Consider the following 15,844-nt stretch of genomic DNA (forward strand, 5'->3'; position numbering starts at 1 on the left):
TATCAACAAATAAACAACCATGGTTACCTAAAGAACATCTGTTTACTCGGCATTGTTGTTACCTAGAAAACGTAATCTGTTTACTCGGCATTGTTGTTACCTATAAAACATTACATTACATTACATTACATTGGTTCGCCACGGTGGTCTAGCGGTCAGAACGCTGGCCTTGTAATCCTGGGGGTCTAGGGTTCGATTGCCGGCGGTGCCCGAATTTATAACTTGTGTTGGGCAAGGCCGTGGTCTAGGCAACACGGAGTTTTCCTCCGTGGCATCCCAACAATTACTCCATTCACACACAGAAGAAGGCAATGGCAAACCACTTCTGGATCATCTGCCAAGAACGTATATGAACAGGTCCCAGTCCGAGAAGAGAAAAGGATGGAAGGATCCTGTTCATATGGACCTGTCGTCAGACAGAACACTAAATAAATAATAAAATAAAACTTATCGACAGTTCATACGTAGCATTTACGTTCGATATTATCCAAGATTACTATCTTCTCGGATGTACAGGATGGGAAGTAAGTAGGCATTGAGAAATGGTTATAACCTCTATATTTCCAATGTATAGAGATTATTCAGACGTGCATTTATTGGTATTAATGAAAATTATTGCTAAATTACGTAAGGAAGGGGGGGTTGGAAAAATAATTTTTTTTTTCTCAATGAGGAAGGAAAAATTTATGCAAGTAAATACAGTAATGTATAAGCAAGTTTCAATTTTTACATAATATATTCATATGTTTTTTTTCATGGTATTGATATTCTTTTGTTTAATATAAATTATAAGCCCACATGTAGAGGTCTCACTCACGTACAGTTTTTTAAGAATTTGCAGATTGTGTTGGGGGCATTTCAAATTTTATAAAAAGGCCTCCTGTGGACGTGGCCGATTTCATCCTGCTCACAGAATTGGCGTGTCGGTATAAAAGAACTCTGCAAAATAGTTGAAGCCATCAAGTTTCCTGACTGGAAGGCACAGTGATCGGACTAATTCTATCTTAAGATTTAAAATTATACGTTTATTGTGTTCACTGTACATTTAATAACGAACCATTAATCAATTAACACTACAATTAACCGTAAACATCCGGCGGTAAATTAGTTCAATCAAAATATTACGCAAATAACTTTTTATGCATTTAATATTTGATGGATAGAACTGTACTTGTATGAGACCTCTGCTTGATACAATGAAGATATTAAAACAATTAATCACAGATCATTTGGAGACGTCACACATTCTGAACACACACGATCGCTGTAAGAGCGAACACACAGTCGAACAGTACGACAAACATCACCACAATTAATATGTACAAGTACACATCCTCTGTTCCGCCTTCGGAGCTGAGAATGCACAGCGTTATGATTCACTGGCGCTTATATTAAATTTTATTTAAATTATGTAAGGATATAAAATTGGATTACAAACATTTTAAAATCGTCCCGAACGCGAGTTCTGTAGCCGAGATTCAAAAACCGCGGGCTTCGGGGCATGGATCGTTAAAATACGAAATAATAATCTTATAAATTACTTTGTTGAAAGCTGAAAAATTATATTAAAAAAAAGAAAAGCTTGCCTGTTGGTTCAGGTAAACACATTTATTGCCACGAAAAACGCAGACAGAATTTCCTAACCTCAAAACTTATTTCTCACGCTGAAAATAACAAAACAACATCGACGCAGCGATTTTTTTTTTTTTTTTTTTGGCAGAAAGAATATTCAGCACAGACCAGTTAATGCGTCGATACGACATTATTTTACGAAGGCAGTGGAATTCAATTAAAGAAAGTTTATGTAAGGGCTTAGAACAAAAATTATCGTGAACTTTGTCGGTGCTGTAATTTGACAGCCGTAACTGCGTTGTATTTGTATTTTTTAATCATAGCATGAGTAGTTTTTTTTAGATGTGTACGTATAAATTTGGAGCGCACACCGTAAACAGACAAAATTCAAGTCTTTGTGGACCACAAAACAAATTTCAGTCTTAAAGCTTATGAAAAAAAAAACCACGATCAAATCAGAATATGGAATGTGGATAACTGGAATTGGCTACTGGTACTGCCTATTTCTCAAGTGATTACCGAGTGTGTAAGACGTCGAGGTCAGTTTTGCATTTGATAAATTTTTTAAGTGGACTGTACCTCGTGTGTTTCGGGACTCATATAAACTAAATACTTTGGCAGGAGATTTCGTACCAGAATTTCTAGTTACATTTGTCATCAACTCCCTTTGTCTTTAACTACTGAAGGATACAAAGGATAATATAGTAAAACCTTTATAAACTAGAACATGGATTAAATGGGAATCTTGTCTTCATCAGAAAATTTCTGTTTTCTTGAAAATACGCCGCGAAAATCAACATTAAAAACTCTCCAGGAAACAGAAATTACATGATGACAAAATGGCGGAAAAAACAATTGAATATTTCTTCTACTTCCGGTCCGTATTCGGTCCATGGCCTCCTCAATTCTCCTCTTACGTTCGGTCCTATCCTCCGCTGCCTTTGAATATTTACTATTCTATATTCAAGGAGAGCCATAGAGCTTTTCCGATAACATATAACTATAGAAACGAGAAAAAATCAAATTTCTTCGCAAAGTAAATATGTACATTTTCAGACTAGTGGCTTTGCCGACATATCGCGTAGTAGAAGCTTCGTCACTATACGACAAACCAGTAAAAAGAAAAAAAAAAAAGAGAAACACGAAAGAAACAACACTTAGAACCCCTACTAGTTATACAAATTTTATACAGGAGTATTGCATATCGCGGAGAATTAGCGTAAACATTAGATATCTTTACACTGTAACTGTCGATACAAACAGGGGAACAATCTGAGACTCGTAGGTCGCGTATAAAAGAGAGAAAGTATTCTGTTTTGGCACGTAGAAAATCAAAATACTTTTTTTTTTTAGCTATGCATAGAAAACAATCAAATAATTTGATACACATATCGTGTGCAGGGGGGATTGTAAAAATGTGGCAACACTGTCATATAAAATGTCTTATGAAAACATGTTTGCACTCTTTGACTACCAGTACTAAATATTCTGAACACTGTCTTGTACGCCTTTTGTATATTTCAACAATGGGAATGAAAACTGAACTATCATCAGTTTTACCTACGACAAAAAAGGAACAGACTTTAATTGGGCGTAGATGCGACAATGTGGCACTGAACCACTGACGTTCTCATTGCATTTCGAGATACATGTACAACATTATTGTAGTATCTCAGTAAATAAGCTGCCATTCAAATGTAACTACGACACAACATTCACTTCCCTAGGCGATGACGTCACTGGTAGCAGTGTCGCTCGATCGTCCTTTCGCGCTTCGCTAGTCGCTTGTCTGATGGCTTCCTTGTACGGGCCTCGTTTCTTTTTGTTGTATCTTGTCTGTGAAAAGAGTAGACGTCCAACTATTTTACAGAGTGAAAGGAGAGAGCGTAATAAGTTAACATTATCGTCTTCCCTCTTAATAACTTCTGAAATGACTTCACAGTTTTCATGAAACGTTTAACCTTCGTACGTCTCGTGGTAGCGGCAAATTCAAAAGTGAAACTGTCATAAGCACAGGGAATTTTATATAATGACGGCTCTTCGAACGTCTGTTAAAATTATTAGCTTCACCATGTCTGTCTGCAAATAACAAATTGAGAACTACTGAATCAATTTTCATTAAATTTGACATTTGGGCACCTTTACTAAAATTTGTCATTGCTTTCGGATGTTGGTTAATAGCAGACATTTTACGACTAGCTACAAAATCTTCCATTAATTACGCACTACTGCATGCTGACAGATGAATACAATTAAATGAATGAGTTTTTTTTAAAAAAAACCTTGCTTTAAAACATACGTATAAAGAAGGCGTGATCGTCCGTTTAGAAAAGTTATAAATTCTGAAACAGTAATCTTATGAGTTTATTTTGAGTGTGTCTCATTGTTTAGTTGTGTCTCATTGTTTAGTTGTCTCATTGTTTAGTTGTCTTATTGTTTTGTTCTGTCTCATTGTTTAGTTGTCTCATTGTTTAGTTGTCTTATTGTTTTGTTCTGTCTCATTGTTTAGTTGTCTTATTGTTTTGTTCTGTCTCATTGTTTTGTTCTGTCTCATTGTTTAGTTGTCTTATTGTTTTGTTCTGTCTCATTGTTTTGTTCTGTCTCATTGTTTAGTTGTCTCATTGTTTAGTTGTCTTATTGTTTTGTTCTGTCTCATTGTTTTGTTCTGTCTCATTGTTTAGTTGTCTTATTGTTTTGTTCTGTCTTATTGTTTTGTTCTGTCTCATTGTTTAGTTGTCTCATTGTTTAGTTGTCTTATTGTTTTGTTCTGTCTCATTGTTTTGTTCTGTCTCATTGTTTAGTTGTCTCATTGTTTAGTTGTCTTATTGTTTTGTTCTGTCTCATTGTTTTGTTCTGTCTCATTGTTTAGTTGTCTCATTGTTTAGTTGTCTTATTGTTTTGTTCTGTCTCATTGTTTAGTTGTCTCATTGTTTAGTTGTCTTATTGTTTTGTTCTGTCTCATTGTTTAGTTGTCTTATTGTTTTGTTCTGTCTCATTGTTTTGTTCTGTCTCATTGTTTTGTTCTGTCTCATTGTTTAGTTGTCTCATTGTTTAGTTGTCTTATTGTTTTGTTCTGTCTCATTGTTTAGTTGTCTTATTGTTTTGTTCTGTCTCATTGTTTTGTTCTGTCTCATTGTTTAGTTGTCTCATTGTTTAGTTGTCTTATTGTTTTGTTCTGTCTCATTGTTTAGTTGTCTTATTGTTTTGTTCTGTCTCATTGTTTTGTTCTGTCTCATTGTTTAGTTGTCTCATTGTTTAGTTGTCTTATTGTTTTGTTCTGTCTCATTGTTTAGTTGTCTTATTGTTTTGTTCTGTCTCATTGTTTTGTTGTGTCTTATTGTAGGACCACTGCCACCGGGTAAAAACCCATTTGCAGTTAATAATAAATAATTTCAAATAATAATAATAACACAAATACCTTGAAAGTCTCTAAAAATGGGCTAAGCTGATCACAGGGCATTAACGAAGAAGTGGATGAGCCATACCAGGCCACGTGAGCCTGTGGTTCTAGCGAAGCTCCATCGTCCTTCCGAGATACCGTGATGCTCAGTACCTGCCAACACACGAACGTAGACATTTCGTTGGATTCGAGGTCTTCGTGGCAGTGAGGCCAAAGATGGCTGTCTTTTGGGTTGTAGCACCATGTAGTGTGGTAGACGTTTACCAGTATTTCAGAGGTCCTTGCTGCCTCCATCATCAGGGCGATGACGAACACTGGCAAACTTTTACCAGACTACACGGCGCTACAACAATTGAAAGAGAGGGCAGAACATTTATCTTCATCTACCTCTGAAATAAATATATGGATATTGCGCCAAATCACATTTATTTTTAATTATATAAAATATATTCAAAATCTGCCCAGATATAGTACGCTGGAGATGACGAGTAGAATTAACTTAAGATGAAAGTTTTGTCGCTTCGCCCATGTGAAGGGATCAGGATTTTTCCGACAGAAATCAAACCTTACGTAAGTCATTGGCCCATGTCACGAATTCATGATTTTTTATCACAGTGATATATTTTATCATCATCCTGCTTTACTTGACTTTGTTATATACTTAGAAAAATGGTTCCTGTTTGTACGTCCACTGTCTTCCTCAAGGTCAGCTTCTAGTATTGATCCCTCCACTGTACACAATTCATGTAGACTACCACAAGCTTCTCGGCATATAACAGGGTAAATATCATAGCAGTTGGATGCTGGATTTTGAATACGGAGTGGCAGAAATTTTTCTGAACTGTAAATTCTCTTATAGTCGGCGCAGTAGTTTTTGGCCGGTGGAGAATCTAGCGGAGCTGGCGGACGGGCCTAGTCTGTGTACCTGAGGTGGCACGGTCAGTGTATTTCTTTTGTTTGGGCGTTCAGTCACAGCATTATACTATCGCAAAAGAGACTCGCTCCCAGCCTTCCCCTTGAAAATTCCACCGGCCAAAAACTACCTCGCCGACTATACCACATACGTAGCAGAGATCTATTACGATGATAAATTGAAGTGATTCAGATGGGTGTAGCATGTAGCATGCGTGGGAGAAAATAATTAAACAATAACTAAGATAAATAAGGTGTCATGTTATGAACTAGAGTCCAGTCGCTCAAGATAAGGTATCGTGACTGGATTTTGCGAGTACGATAATTAATATTTGCATTTAATAAGAACAGGGATCTCCTTGATGAGGTATCAGTTTTTAAAGAAATCACCCAAGCCAAACGTTTTTAAATTTAGGTCGTATCACGTGGGAAACGAAAATGATCAATGTTTACGGTGAGATCCATACGAAACGCTGTGTTATTTATGGTACGTATGGTTACCACTGGGTTTCAAGGTGATAAAAGCATCCCGCCAGTTGCTTCAATATGAAAACAAATCAGGATCAACGGTACATACTGTAATGAAATTAAAATGTCAAGGACAGAGTCCCTTTCACTCAATACGACAATACTAGTGGGCGAATTGATACATCCAGGGCCGCCGTGGGGAGACAATGTTTAGTGCCCAAACATTCATGGGGGGCAAACAGACATTTATTTATTGTAGCAAAACCTCTAAGCACTACTTTTTTCGATTATATCAGGAGTTCCCAAACCCTTCACACTTTTGTATCGCCTAAAATAAAATAAAATTAAAATTTATTGGATCGTAATAACAAAAACCCGAAACCTTGTCGCTCTGCTACAATATCTGGGTTCCTTTATGGGGCCTGAAACCTTAGATGAAAATTTTGAAGGCCACGTACCAATGTGATTCAAAATAGAATTCGGCTGGTACAGCCAGAAGACACTAATATGTTTTTTCTAACCTAAAATTTTTCCCGTGGATCACTCACCGTAATGGATATTGTTCCTTGCGAAGCTATGACTCTCTTATGACGCTTAAATGATGACTCATTCTGTGAAACTTGCCTTTCACGACGTTCCATGAAACAGGTCCTGATCCGTGGACCATAACCGGATCGAGACACGTTTTTGCCTTGGTTATATATACAATGGACAGCTGTTTTGTGTAAGCCTACATATTTTATAAACTTGGTTCTCTGCGATTTGAAACATCCGTTCAATTGTTGCCGATATAAATCTAGTCACTTTTAACACGAAAACACTTATAATAATGGGAACGAATTCAAATATAGTCAGTGACAAACACGTATATGTATTGTTGCAAAGCTATTCAAATTGCACAAAGAAATGTTTTTTTTTCATTACGACTCTGCATATCTCATTGTCGTTCACGTACATTTCTTGCCGATTTAAACGTATTATCTACAGTGACCTTAAAACCTGGAAATACTGTGAACGAAATCAGTCACAAAACTCGTTTCTGGTTTTACAATTCGCAGTTGCAAATTCACACTACATAGAAATTTAATTAGCTTTCCCCACCAAAAAAATTTTTTTTTAAAATGTTTTATGAGATCAATTTTTGAACAATCATTTTTTTTTGAGGTTTGTGTTGGTGTTACATTACGAAATGTGGTCCGTTAAAATGTGACGTCATGCATTCTTGAGTGGTTAACCAATGTCGCGCCTGCGCTTTTATGACGACACGTCTCGACACAGAAATCCACATTTTCATTACCGGGGAAAACATCAAGATTAATATTTTTTCTTACTAAGACGGTTCTATTTTAAGTGTGTCGTCTGAGAACGGAGGAGGATCTCCGTCTCTCTCTCTCTCTTGGGACATTTTCATTTTACTTTCATGCCCGAAACTGTCTGCATTTCTTGAATCAAAATAATTTTCTAATTGCTATTTCTCGTAACACGACAAAGTTCAGCGGCGTCCCACGTGATTTAGTAGCCAAGAGATTAGCGTAAGAACGACACATCAGAGAATAATTATGAATGACAAAGGCACGAAAATAGGCAAGTGGCCTTGTGAAAAGGCAGTCCTCCCCCCCCATTCAGTAAGTCCTGGTACCTTCCAGAAAATCCAGTCTTTCAGAATTGTTTCTGAATCAGTGCAAACCGTAGGGAGTTCGAAAGATAAACAAACCAGTAACGAGAAAATTTCATCCATTTTTTTTACCCAGTGGGAAAGTTTTTAGAAGTTAAAATAATTCCTGTCGTTACTAAATGATATATGTAGTCTCGTTTTACGAAAGCAGATTAAAATTTACAATAAATAAAAAAACACGAAGGCCAACGAGGTGGCAGGACGTAGAGCTGTCACGTAATTTTGCACGTGACCTCAGATTGAGAGGAATATTTTTTTGGGGGGCCCGGAAGAACAGTTATCTTTTAAGTAATTTTGTTCGCCACAGCACGTGGATTCAAGCCAGGCATTCCGACATTCAGCACCGCAAATGTACGTTTGCCCGTTATCGACTGTAGCCCCCCCGTGGTTATGAATTATCGATCTGTTATTCCGTCAGGCCAGCGTTTATTTGCGTTCCTGATTATTGTGCATTAAATGTGATCGATTGAATCTGGACGTCCATTCGACGATTTCAGGCCACGACTTTGCGGGTTCTAAGCTCACAACAACACTTAATCACAATACTGGAGCTATATATATACTCTATTTTTATCGCCTACAAAACTATCACAAAAATGCTAGTCGACTATAATCCAACTTTTTGACTGTGAAATGATATTGTTCAAACAATCTCCTAAGTTCCACGAAAAGGTTAGAAGAAAAAAAATCCTGTCCCCGTCGGGGATCGAACCTGAGTCGTCCAGTCACGACTGAGCTATCCCAGCACCTACGAGGTTATTAGATACTGAAATTATGAATAAGAACGTTGATTTGGCGAGGATATTTTTTTTTTAATATAAAAAATTCGTGATTTTTCGTCGTCATCAAACAATGTTACGTCATTTGTTTACTCGGCATTGTCATGTCATGACTTGAATAAATGAAATCAGTCCCCCAGGAAGGACTGAGAACAGATACCCGAGTCCTTACCTTTCCTGGCCACCAGGGGAAGCCGTGGATCTTGCCCCAGACGACATCCCCCACAGCCATCTGCCTTCCATCTCCAGTGACACAACAGGCCACTGTCTGCGTCGATATCCTCATCATGAGGGGATGACTGCTTGGGGGTGGGAAATCGGGTAGTGCCTCGCCGTGGTCATCGGACAGCTCCGAGTTGCTACAACTGCTGGTTCCTGGACTCTTAGAGCCGTTCGAGCCCAGGTAATCGCAGCGCATATAAGCATTTGCGTTCAGACGTTTGAGGCTTATAGACAGCTTCTGTTTGAGGCACCGCTCCTTGATAGCACTGTACGAATCACTGGGTGTCAGAACGTTCCAGCACTTCGGGTCTCCCACACCCTTCACCAGCATCGGTTCCCCTGCGTCGTCCTTGCTATGACGTCGTTTCTTCTTGTGTTTCACCTTGTGTTTGTGCTTCCGGTGGTAAAGCGCTTCATACGCCGGGGAACTCCCTCCTATGACGGCGTACGCCGGGGATCCCCCACCCAATGACCTCGGGGAATCCCTACTCGCACTCAACATCTTCCTCCGAGCTTCTTTCTTCGCCTTCTTCAGCGCCCTCTTGGCGGCCTTCGCACTGGCATCCTTAGTTTTCTGCTGGTCCTCAGTCTCACTCTCGCTGGGAATGTACTTCTGTACCTTGGCAGGGATCTTCAGGACGGTGCCTTCGCCCTGGGTTCCGAAGGATATCTTAATGACGGGCGTGGTGCGTGCGATTCGCGCCTTTCTCATGCTGTCCTCGAATACACTTTCGTCCCACAAGTCTTCCATGGAGCCCACACTACGTTTTTTACGTAGAACCATGCGTTCTTTACGGTCAGCCAATCCCTTAACCGAGGACGCGCTGTCAGCTGTCCACGTCACGTCCTCCTCAGTCTTATCACTCACAATGTTATGTACAGAAGAATGATCAGAGTCGTAATTGTGGTCCTCGACTAGCATTTTGGGGTCCATAGAAACGCAGTACACTTTCTTACCCCCCTCGTCCGGTTCCCGAAGACCATCACCCTGAGAACCTACCGTCGGTCTAACCCAGTATTTCTCCACAATTTTTATTTTGTTTACGTTCCCACTTAAGGCGTTGGAGATTTCAGTGGGTTGCAGTCTCGATATTTTGGGAATGAGAGAGGAGCACAATTTCGAATTCTCCGAAGGGGGGCTCATACTTTTGATAGGCTGGTTCTCTCTCTGGTTCTCGGAAAACAATGGCCGTGGACTCCTCGACGGGACTTCGCCTGGGGAACACAACTTTTTGTCCACCTTCGCGATCTGCTCTGCTCCCTTCCGTTTCCTCGAGAGGTCCACATTCTCGGAGTTCTCGTTGCAGATGCTACGACACTTTGAACACAAAACTTGGCGAGGACGGAGACGAACTGTCATGCGGGAATTCTTGTAACGCGCTGGCGGACGGATTGTCCTCCTCAGATGAAACGGCTGTGGATTAACATTCTCTACGTTCTTGCTGGCTGGTGGCGGAGGCTTATCCTGGAAGTACGTGAATCTCTGGGTCAAGCTGAAGAGCTTGTCCTCATCGGTGTCGGGTTTGGAGCCGCTCTGCTGGGACACTACGTTGATCGGCGCGGAGATCCCACATGGCAGATGTCTGGAACACAGCACAGACGTGTCTGCAGATTTACACAGTATCACAGTGCCCACGCCTCCAGACGCAGAAGGCGTCTATTCTATCTGAAGACACAGAGGCAAAGCCAGAGATCGTATTTTTCTTTTCTGGAGGCAGTCGACACTGCCAAAAGACAATTCTTCAGTAATTTGCACAATACGATAAACTACGGAAATTATTAAACCATGCGATATGCATGTCGGATTTAATGCTTTTATTTATTTATTTATTTTATTTATTTATTATTAACTGCAAATGGGTTTTTACCCGGTGGCAGTGGTCCTACAATAAGACACAACAAAACAATGAGACAGAACAAAACAATCTACTATAAAAATTTGTGATTTGTCGTTTTCGTCATAAAATGACGTCATCAAACAATGCCACGTTATATTTGTTTACTCGGTATTGTTGTGTTCCACAACAATGACGAGTAAACAAGTAACGCTTCACAACAAAGGAATCAAAAACTATCAAGCCAGTCGCATTATCACTGCTCCAGAAGCAGCACATCGCATTCTTGAATACTGACCGACAGTTGGCCTAAAACATCAGGAAAGTGAAAGAAGACGTTATCAACTATTTGAAGTATCAACTCTAAAAACTCCAACAAGGTAAACTGATACTCATTCGATATATTACGATTATGAAAACTGACTTTATGATCGATTTTAAGACGAAGATTTGCAGGGGTGGGGCTGGACGTAGAAAGTTGAGTGACCAAGAACTGTTGGCGTTTTAAACATTTGATCAACCCCCCGTCGGTCAAGTGTTTTAATCCCCATTCGGGGGGGTTGTTTAGTTTCTTACTCAAGGGTTAAAACTCTTGAATGAGATACTAAAGTAACCCCCCCCCCCCGAAGGGGGGGTTACTTTAGTGTCTTACTAAAGATTTTAAAACGCAACCAACCCCCCCGAAGGGGGTTGGTAAAATGTTTTAACCCTCCATTCGGGGGGGGGGGGTTAGTTTAGTTTCTTACACAAGGTTGGTTGCGTTTTACAAATTTGACCAAGCCCCCCGAGGCGCTCCGAAAGGAGCGCTCTGCTCTAGTATGACAAAAAACATGACACAACAAAAACAATAAGACACAACAAAACAATGAGACAGAACAAAACAATAAGACAAAAAACATGACACAATAAAAACAATAAGACACAACAAAACAATAAGACACAACAAAATAAAATGAATGATGAACGGAACTGGTGGACCAGGGGGTGGAGTGCGGTGGAGGGAGTAAAGATCTGCATTATTGTGATGATGATGATGGTGGATCCATTCCCTTTCGGACGACTGGCATCAAATCAATACAGCAACACACAGTGGCTGTAAACTGGTTTTGCAATTATTGGCAATTTGCAGTGGCATGGAATGTGTATCGCTAGTAGCATTTCTAAAAACATTTCTCGTGCTGCGATATGACAACTCTTGTATACGGAGATCAATATCTCACGTGTTTCGGGTGGTATTATCTCTTGTTAAACGGAAAATATCCGTGCTTGTAAGTTTTCACACCTGCATATATAAGAATGAAAATCTTTGTTCTTGGTGACATCGGTAACCGCTCGCATCGCAGGGGTGTGAAAAACGTCTTGGGCAACACGCAGTCGCGAGACAAGGTCACCCTCGTCGCCTGACGCGAATCGCGCAGACTCTGAACAGATGCGAACATGGCACCTTCAAAAGCTGAACATTACTTCGTATCTAAATCGTTTACCGCTGTTTCGTGAAGTATTTAACGATGAAGTTTCGAAAAAGACAACAATACACCGACTGGTAACAAAACGTTGGGACGCACGAGGTGTTTCACTGTCGACAATGGTCTGCGATAAGGGGCCAACGTGTTGAAGTTTGAGGGGGGGGGAGCGTTTCAAATGGAACGTTCTCTATTTCAGTGGACCGGCACGTGAGAAACGTTCTAAAACAGTTATGGAATGTGCTTATCCGTTAGAAAGTTAAAACGTGAGAAAAAAAATCCTGTCACATTGTTTACCGGCCATGCAGTTTCGATTCTACATTTTTTCAGTCTTAAATACTTGACTAGCGATTTTGAGGGTGGCAGGTGAATAGAAAATAAGGGTGACGACAGGGCAAATACTCAACAGTGATTGATTTTGCATTTGGGCAGAATAATATGACACTAACTGTACCCTCGCAAAGTTTCAGCAGACATTGAACAATGACGTCACATCTTAACCAATTATATGACTAAAGTTCTGTTACTTAACATGGCGACTAAAGGATCTGAACTGAAAGACGGAAAACTGGTTCGGTATCGGCTTTCTCTTTCGGTGGCACGATTCATACGACAGCCAGGAAGTACATTGACGTCTGAGCCCTTGAAATTCGGCGGATAGAGTGGAAGCCAGTTTTTTTTAACGTCCATAAAATACATGGACCGATTGTTGAAACCGAATGGTTGGAATGTCTGACTCGTATTGTGGAGATACTCGGTTCAAATGTCTGCCACGAAAACCGGATATCCTAACAATGAGTAGTGACGTATGTACAGACAAGACAAAAATTTCATGCCACAAATTAACTCATTTTTCATCCAAGCACAGTTTGACCGAGTTGCATGTAATCATATATACAACTAGAATTGTTCATTCCAGGGTTTCCTTTGGGTTAATTTTGAGATCTTCAATTGTTGACGTATCTCCTTAACCCTTTGAAGCCGAAGATCGTCTGAATATTATTTAAGAATTCAGCCCGTACCGCGAAGAAAACACTACACCTCACCATTACGAAAATCAGCTGGTTAACCCTTTGAAGCCGAAGCTCGTCTTCATAATATTTACGAATCCAGACCGTACCGCGAAGAAAACACTTCACTTAACCATTAGAAGTCGAATCGAACATCCCGGTCAAAGCCTTAGTTAAAGTAGGTAACCTTTCCTATGGTTTCGATATCAGTAATAATTTTAGCTCGGATTGGGATTGTTTTAAACCATTTTTAAAAAAAAATCTTTTAACTTTAAGGCGATAACATGAATTTTGTGTATATTTTACTTGTATACAGGATGTTAATGAAGTGGAAAGGATATGGAAGGAAGCGACAGTGGTTTAATATAAGGTACAATCCCGGAATTTGTCTGGAGCGACTGAATAAAACCAGAGAAATCCCCAGAAAGGGCTGCCATTCTCTGGGCCTCGATCTGAATGCGGGACCTCCCAAATACGAAACAGAAGTGCTATATATATTTATTTATTAATCTGGAAGGACTCTTTGGACGAGTGATCAGCCCCTCGCAAAGCCAGCTCAACACAGAAAAATGCGGTCAAACATCCATGCCCCGAGTGGGATTCAAACCCACGGTCCCAGTGTACAAGCGCACGAGGACCACGCCTCAGACCGCGCGGCCAGTGTGACGTATCAACTTCATATGTGATTAAAATTTTATGACATCCGCCTTCGTTCAGTCTTTGTGTAAGATTTTTTAAACGCAACAAAGTTCAAAAATGCGTTATCTGTACAGGAATGTTTGATAATTGACGTTAAACGGAACACCAAATTCAAGTTGTAGAAAGATCGCTATCATGAACGTTGTCGTAAAAATACACGACTGACTTTAACACATTTTGTTTTTATGCTCACGTTTACTAAACAAAGGCCGGATGCACATTAATGCGTAAATCAAATACTAATTCAGAAATCGGCAACGCACAATTTGCCTTGTGTACGTATTTCAATGTATTAAATTATGAGAGTCTTTTCACATCGAATCACGCAACACGTACCAATCCACCGAACCGACTGTGGTAGCGAACTGCGGTGAACAAGTGGGTCACTGCCGGGGGTTCGCGATTGACTTTTCCCGACAAATGCGATGCACGTCTCTACACAAAATAATCGTATTTCCAGCCTAAAAACTCGTCACATTATTACGGAGAATGGTTTTCATACAGTTCGCACTACACTGATGTGTAAATTAAAAATGTTCTTTCACTTACACAAATTACGCAAATTATGCACTATAGTTCTAAACTAACGCCTTTGTGTGAACAGAAATATTATAACAAAATAACAACAATTCGATACGTTATACCTAAATTAATACGGCATATAGTTATATACATATGCCCAGTATACGTATCATTAAACAAAGAACTATCACTGTGCGAACGGTCCTAACATGGCTGCATATTGCTCCTAGTGCATACTGCAAAGGTATATAACCGGATTAAAAGCAAGATATCAAACTTCGTTACTGTAGGGGCAAACACTCTGATTTATACACCAATCGGCGCACAAAATTATCAAGATTCATTTATAGTCGGTTATTACAACAAAGCCCCTGGAATATGTGCATACAACGAGGCAACAGATAGCTCTCATTCTGAAAGTTGCAGTGTTGGCATGACAAACAAGGGTGGAGTTTGAAAATTAATTTCTACTCACTTCTTCGATGAATCCAGTAGAACGCCTTGGTACAACTTGTTTTCAAACGCATAAGACACTACTAAAATATCTTGAAGGGCTTCTTCGACATTTACTAATATTTTAGAATTTTTTACTATTTTTGTCTGTGTATGTGTTTCCACGTCCGCCATATTGGCTGGGAGAATTATTGCCCCGGCTGTCTCGTTCGTGTTTCAGGCTGGCGAGGCTTGCCGTGTGTAGGTCCACCATCGAACATCACTGTACTGGGCATGCGCACAAGTGAAACACATGGAAAAGTTGCTTTTTCTTCTTTTTTTTTTTTACTTTAATAATTTTTGCATTTTATTAGCGTCCAATAACGTTTAGGAAACAAAGTCGGATGCATCACTGAACTATTATTATTGAGCACGAAACAATTTCACGCATAACTAAAGATTTGTTTTGCACATTGGATAAAATATTTTCTTAATATTGCTTTACAGTACATTTAATTGCCTGCGAATAACTTTGAGATGAAAACTGAATAGTCTAGAAGACTGTGTTAATAATTTATGTCAGCTGGAAATAGTTGTAAAGGGCTGGGTAGAATATACAGTGCCTGAGAATTATATGAAAATATATTTTCCCCTTAAAACAAACTAGCGCTGCTGTTGTATCGCCTCAATTTTGTAAAATACGTTAAATTTGAGATTTAAGATTTGAATATATCACTGCTACTTAGTGTAATGCATTCTTTCGATCTCACACGACTAGGAAAACCATTGCTGACAGATGTTGATATTGGTCACACTGTAATCAGCTGTTCATCAGCTGAGGTCATTGCAACCAAT

At 39.6% G+C, this 15,844-nt stretch overlaps 1 protein-coding gene across 2 annotated transcripts; it reads right to left on the bottom strand.

The window, feature by feature from the left end:
* Positions 1–569: 569 nt before the first annotated feature.
* Positions 570–15,436, bottom strand: LOC110839990 (PWWP domain-containing protein 2A). Of its 2 annotated transcripts, none has more exons than XM_022084641.2 (4): positions 15,033–15,436; positions 8,979–10,611; positions 4,991–5,125; positions 570–3,408 (listed from the first exon to the last, which is right to left on the bottom strand). In XM_022084641.2, the coding sequence occupies exons 1-4, from the start codon at positions 15,182–15,184 to the stop codon at positions 3,274–3,276; spliced, it is 2,055 nt and encodes a 684-aa protein (XP_021940333.1). In that variant the 5' UTR covers positions 15,185–15,436; the 3' UTR covers positions 570–3,273. The 2 variants fall into 2 exon arrangements, with proteins under 2 accessions (XP_021940333.1, XP_087210084.1); XM_087353958.1 differs by lacking the exon at positions 15,033–15,436 and adding an exon at positions 10,897–11,018.
* Between the last annotated feature and the right edge of the window lie 408 nt (positions 15,437–15,844).

Source organism: Zootermopsis nevadensis, unplaced genomic scaffold (genome assembly GCF_977971745.1).
Source record: "Zootermopsis nevadensis isolate Lab colony 2312 unplaced genomic scaffold, Znev_1.0 Znev_ptg000002l, whole genome shotgun sequence".
NCBI lineage: Eukaryota > Metazoa > Arthropoda > Insecta > Blattodea > Termopsidae > Zootermopsis > Zootermopsis nevadensis.

Coding starts and splice junctions, on each gene's coding strand:
- LOC110839990 (XM_022084641.2), bottom strand. CDS start 15,184: ATGGCGGACGTGGAAACACATACACAGACAAAAATAGTAAAAAATTCT. Junction 10,612..15,032: donor CTACTGGATTCATCGAAGAA/GTGAGTAGAAAT, acceptor GCTGTGTTCCAG/ACATCTGCCATGTGGGATCT. Junction 5,126..8,978: donor TCCCCTGGTGGCCAGGAAAG/GTAAGGACTCGG, acceptor GTGTGTTGGCAG/GTACTGAGCATCACGGTATC.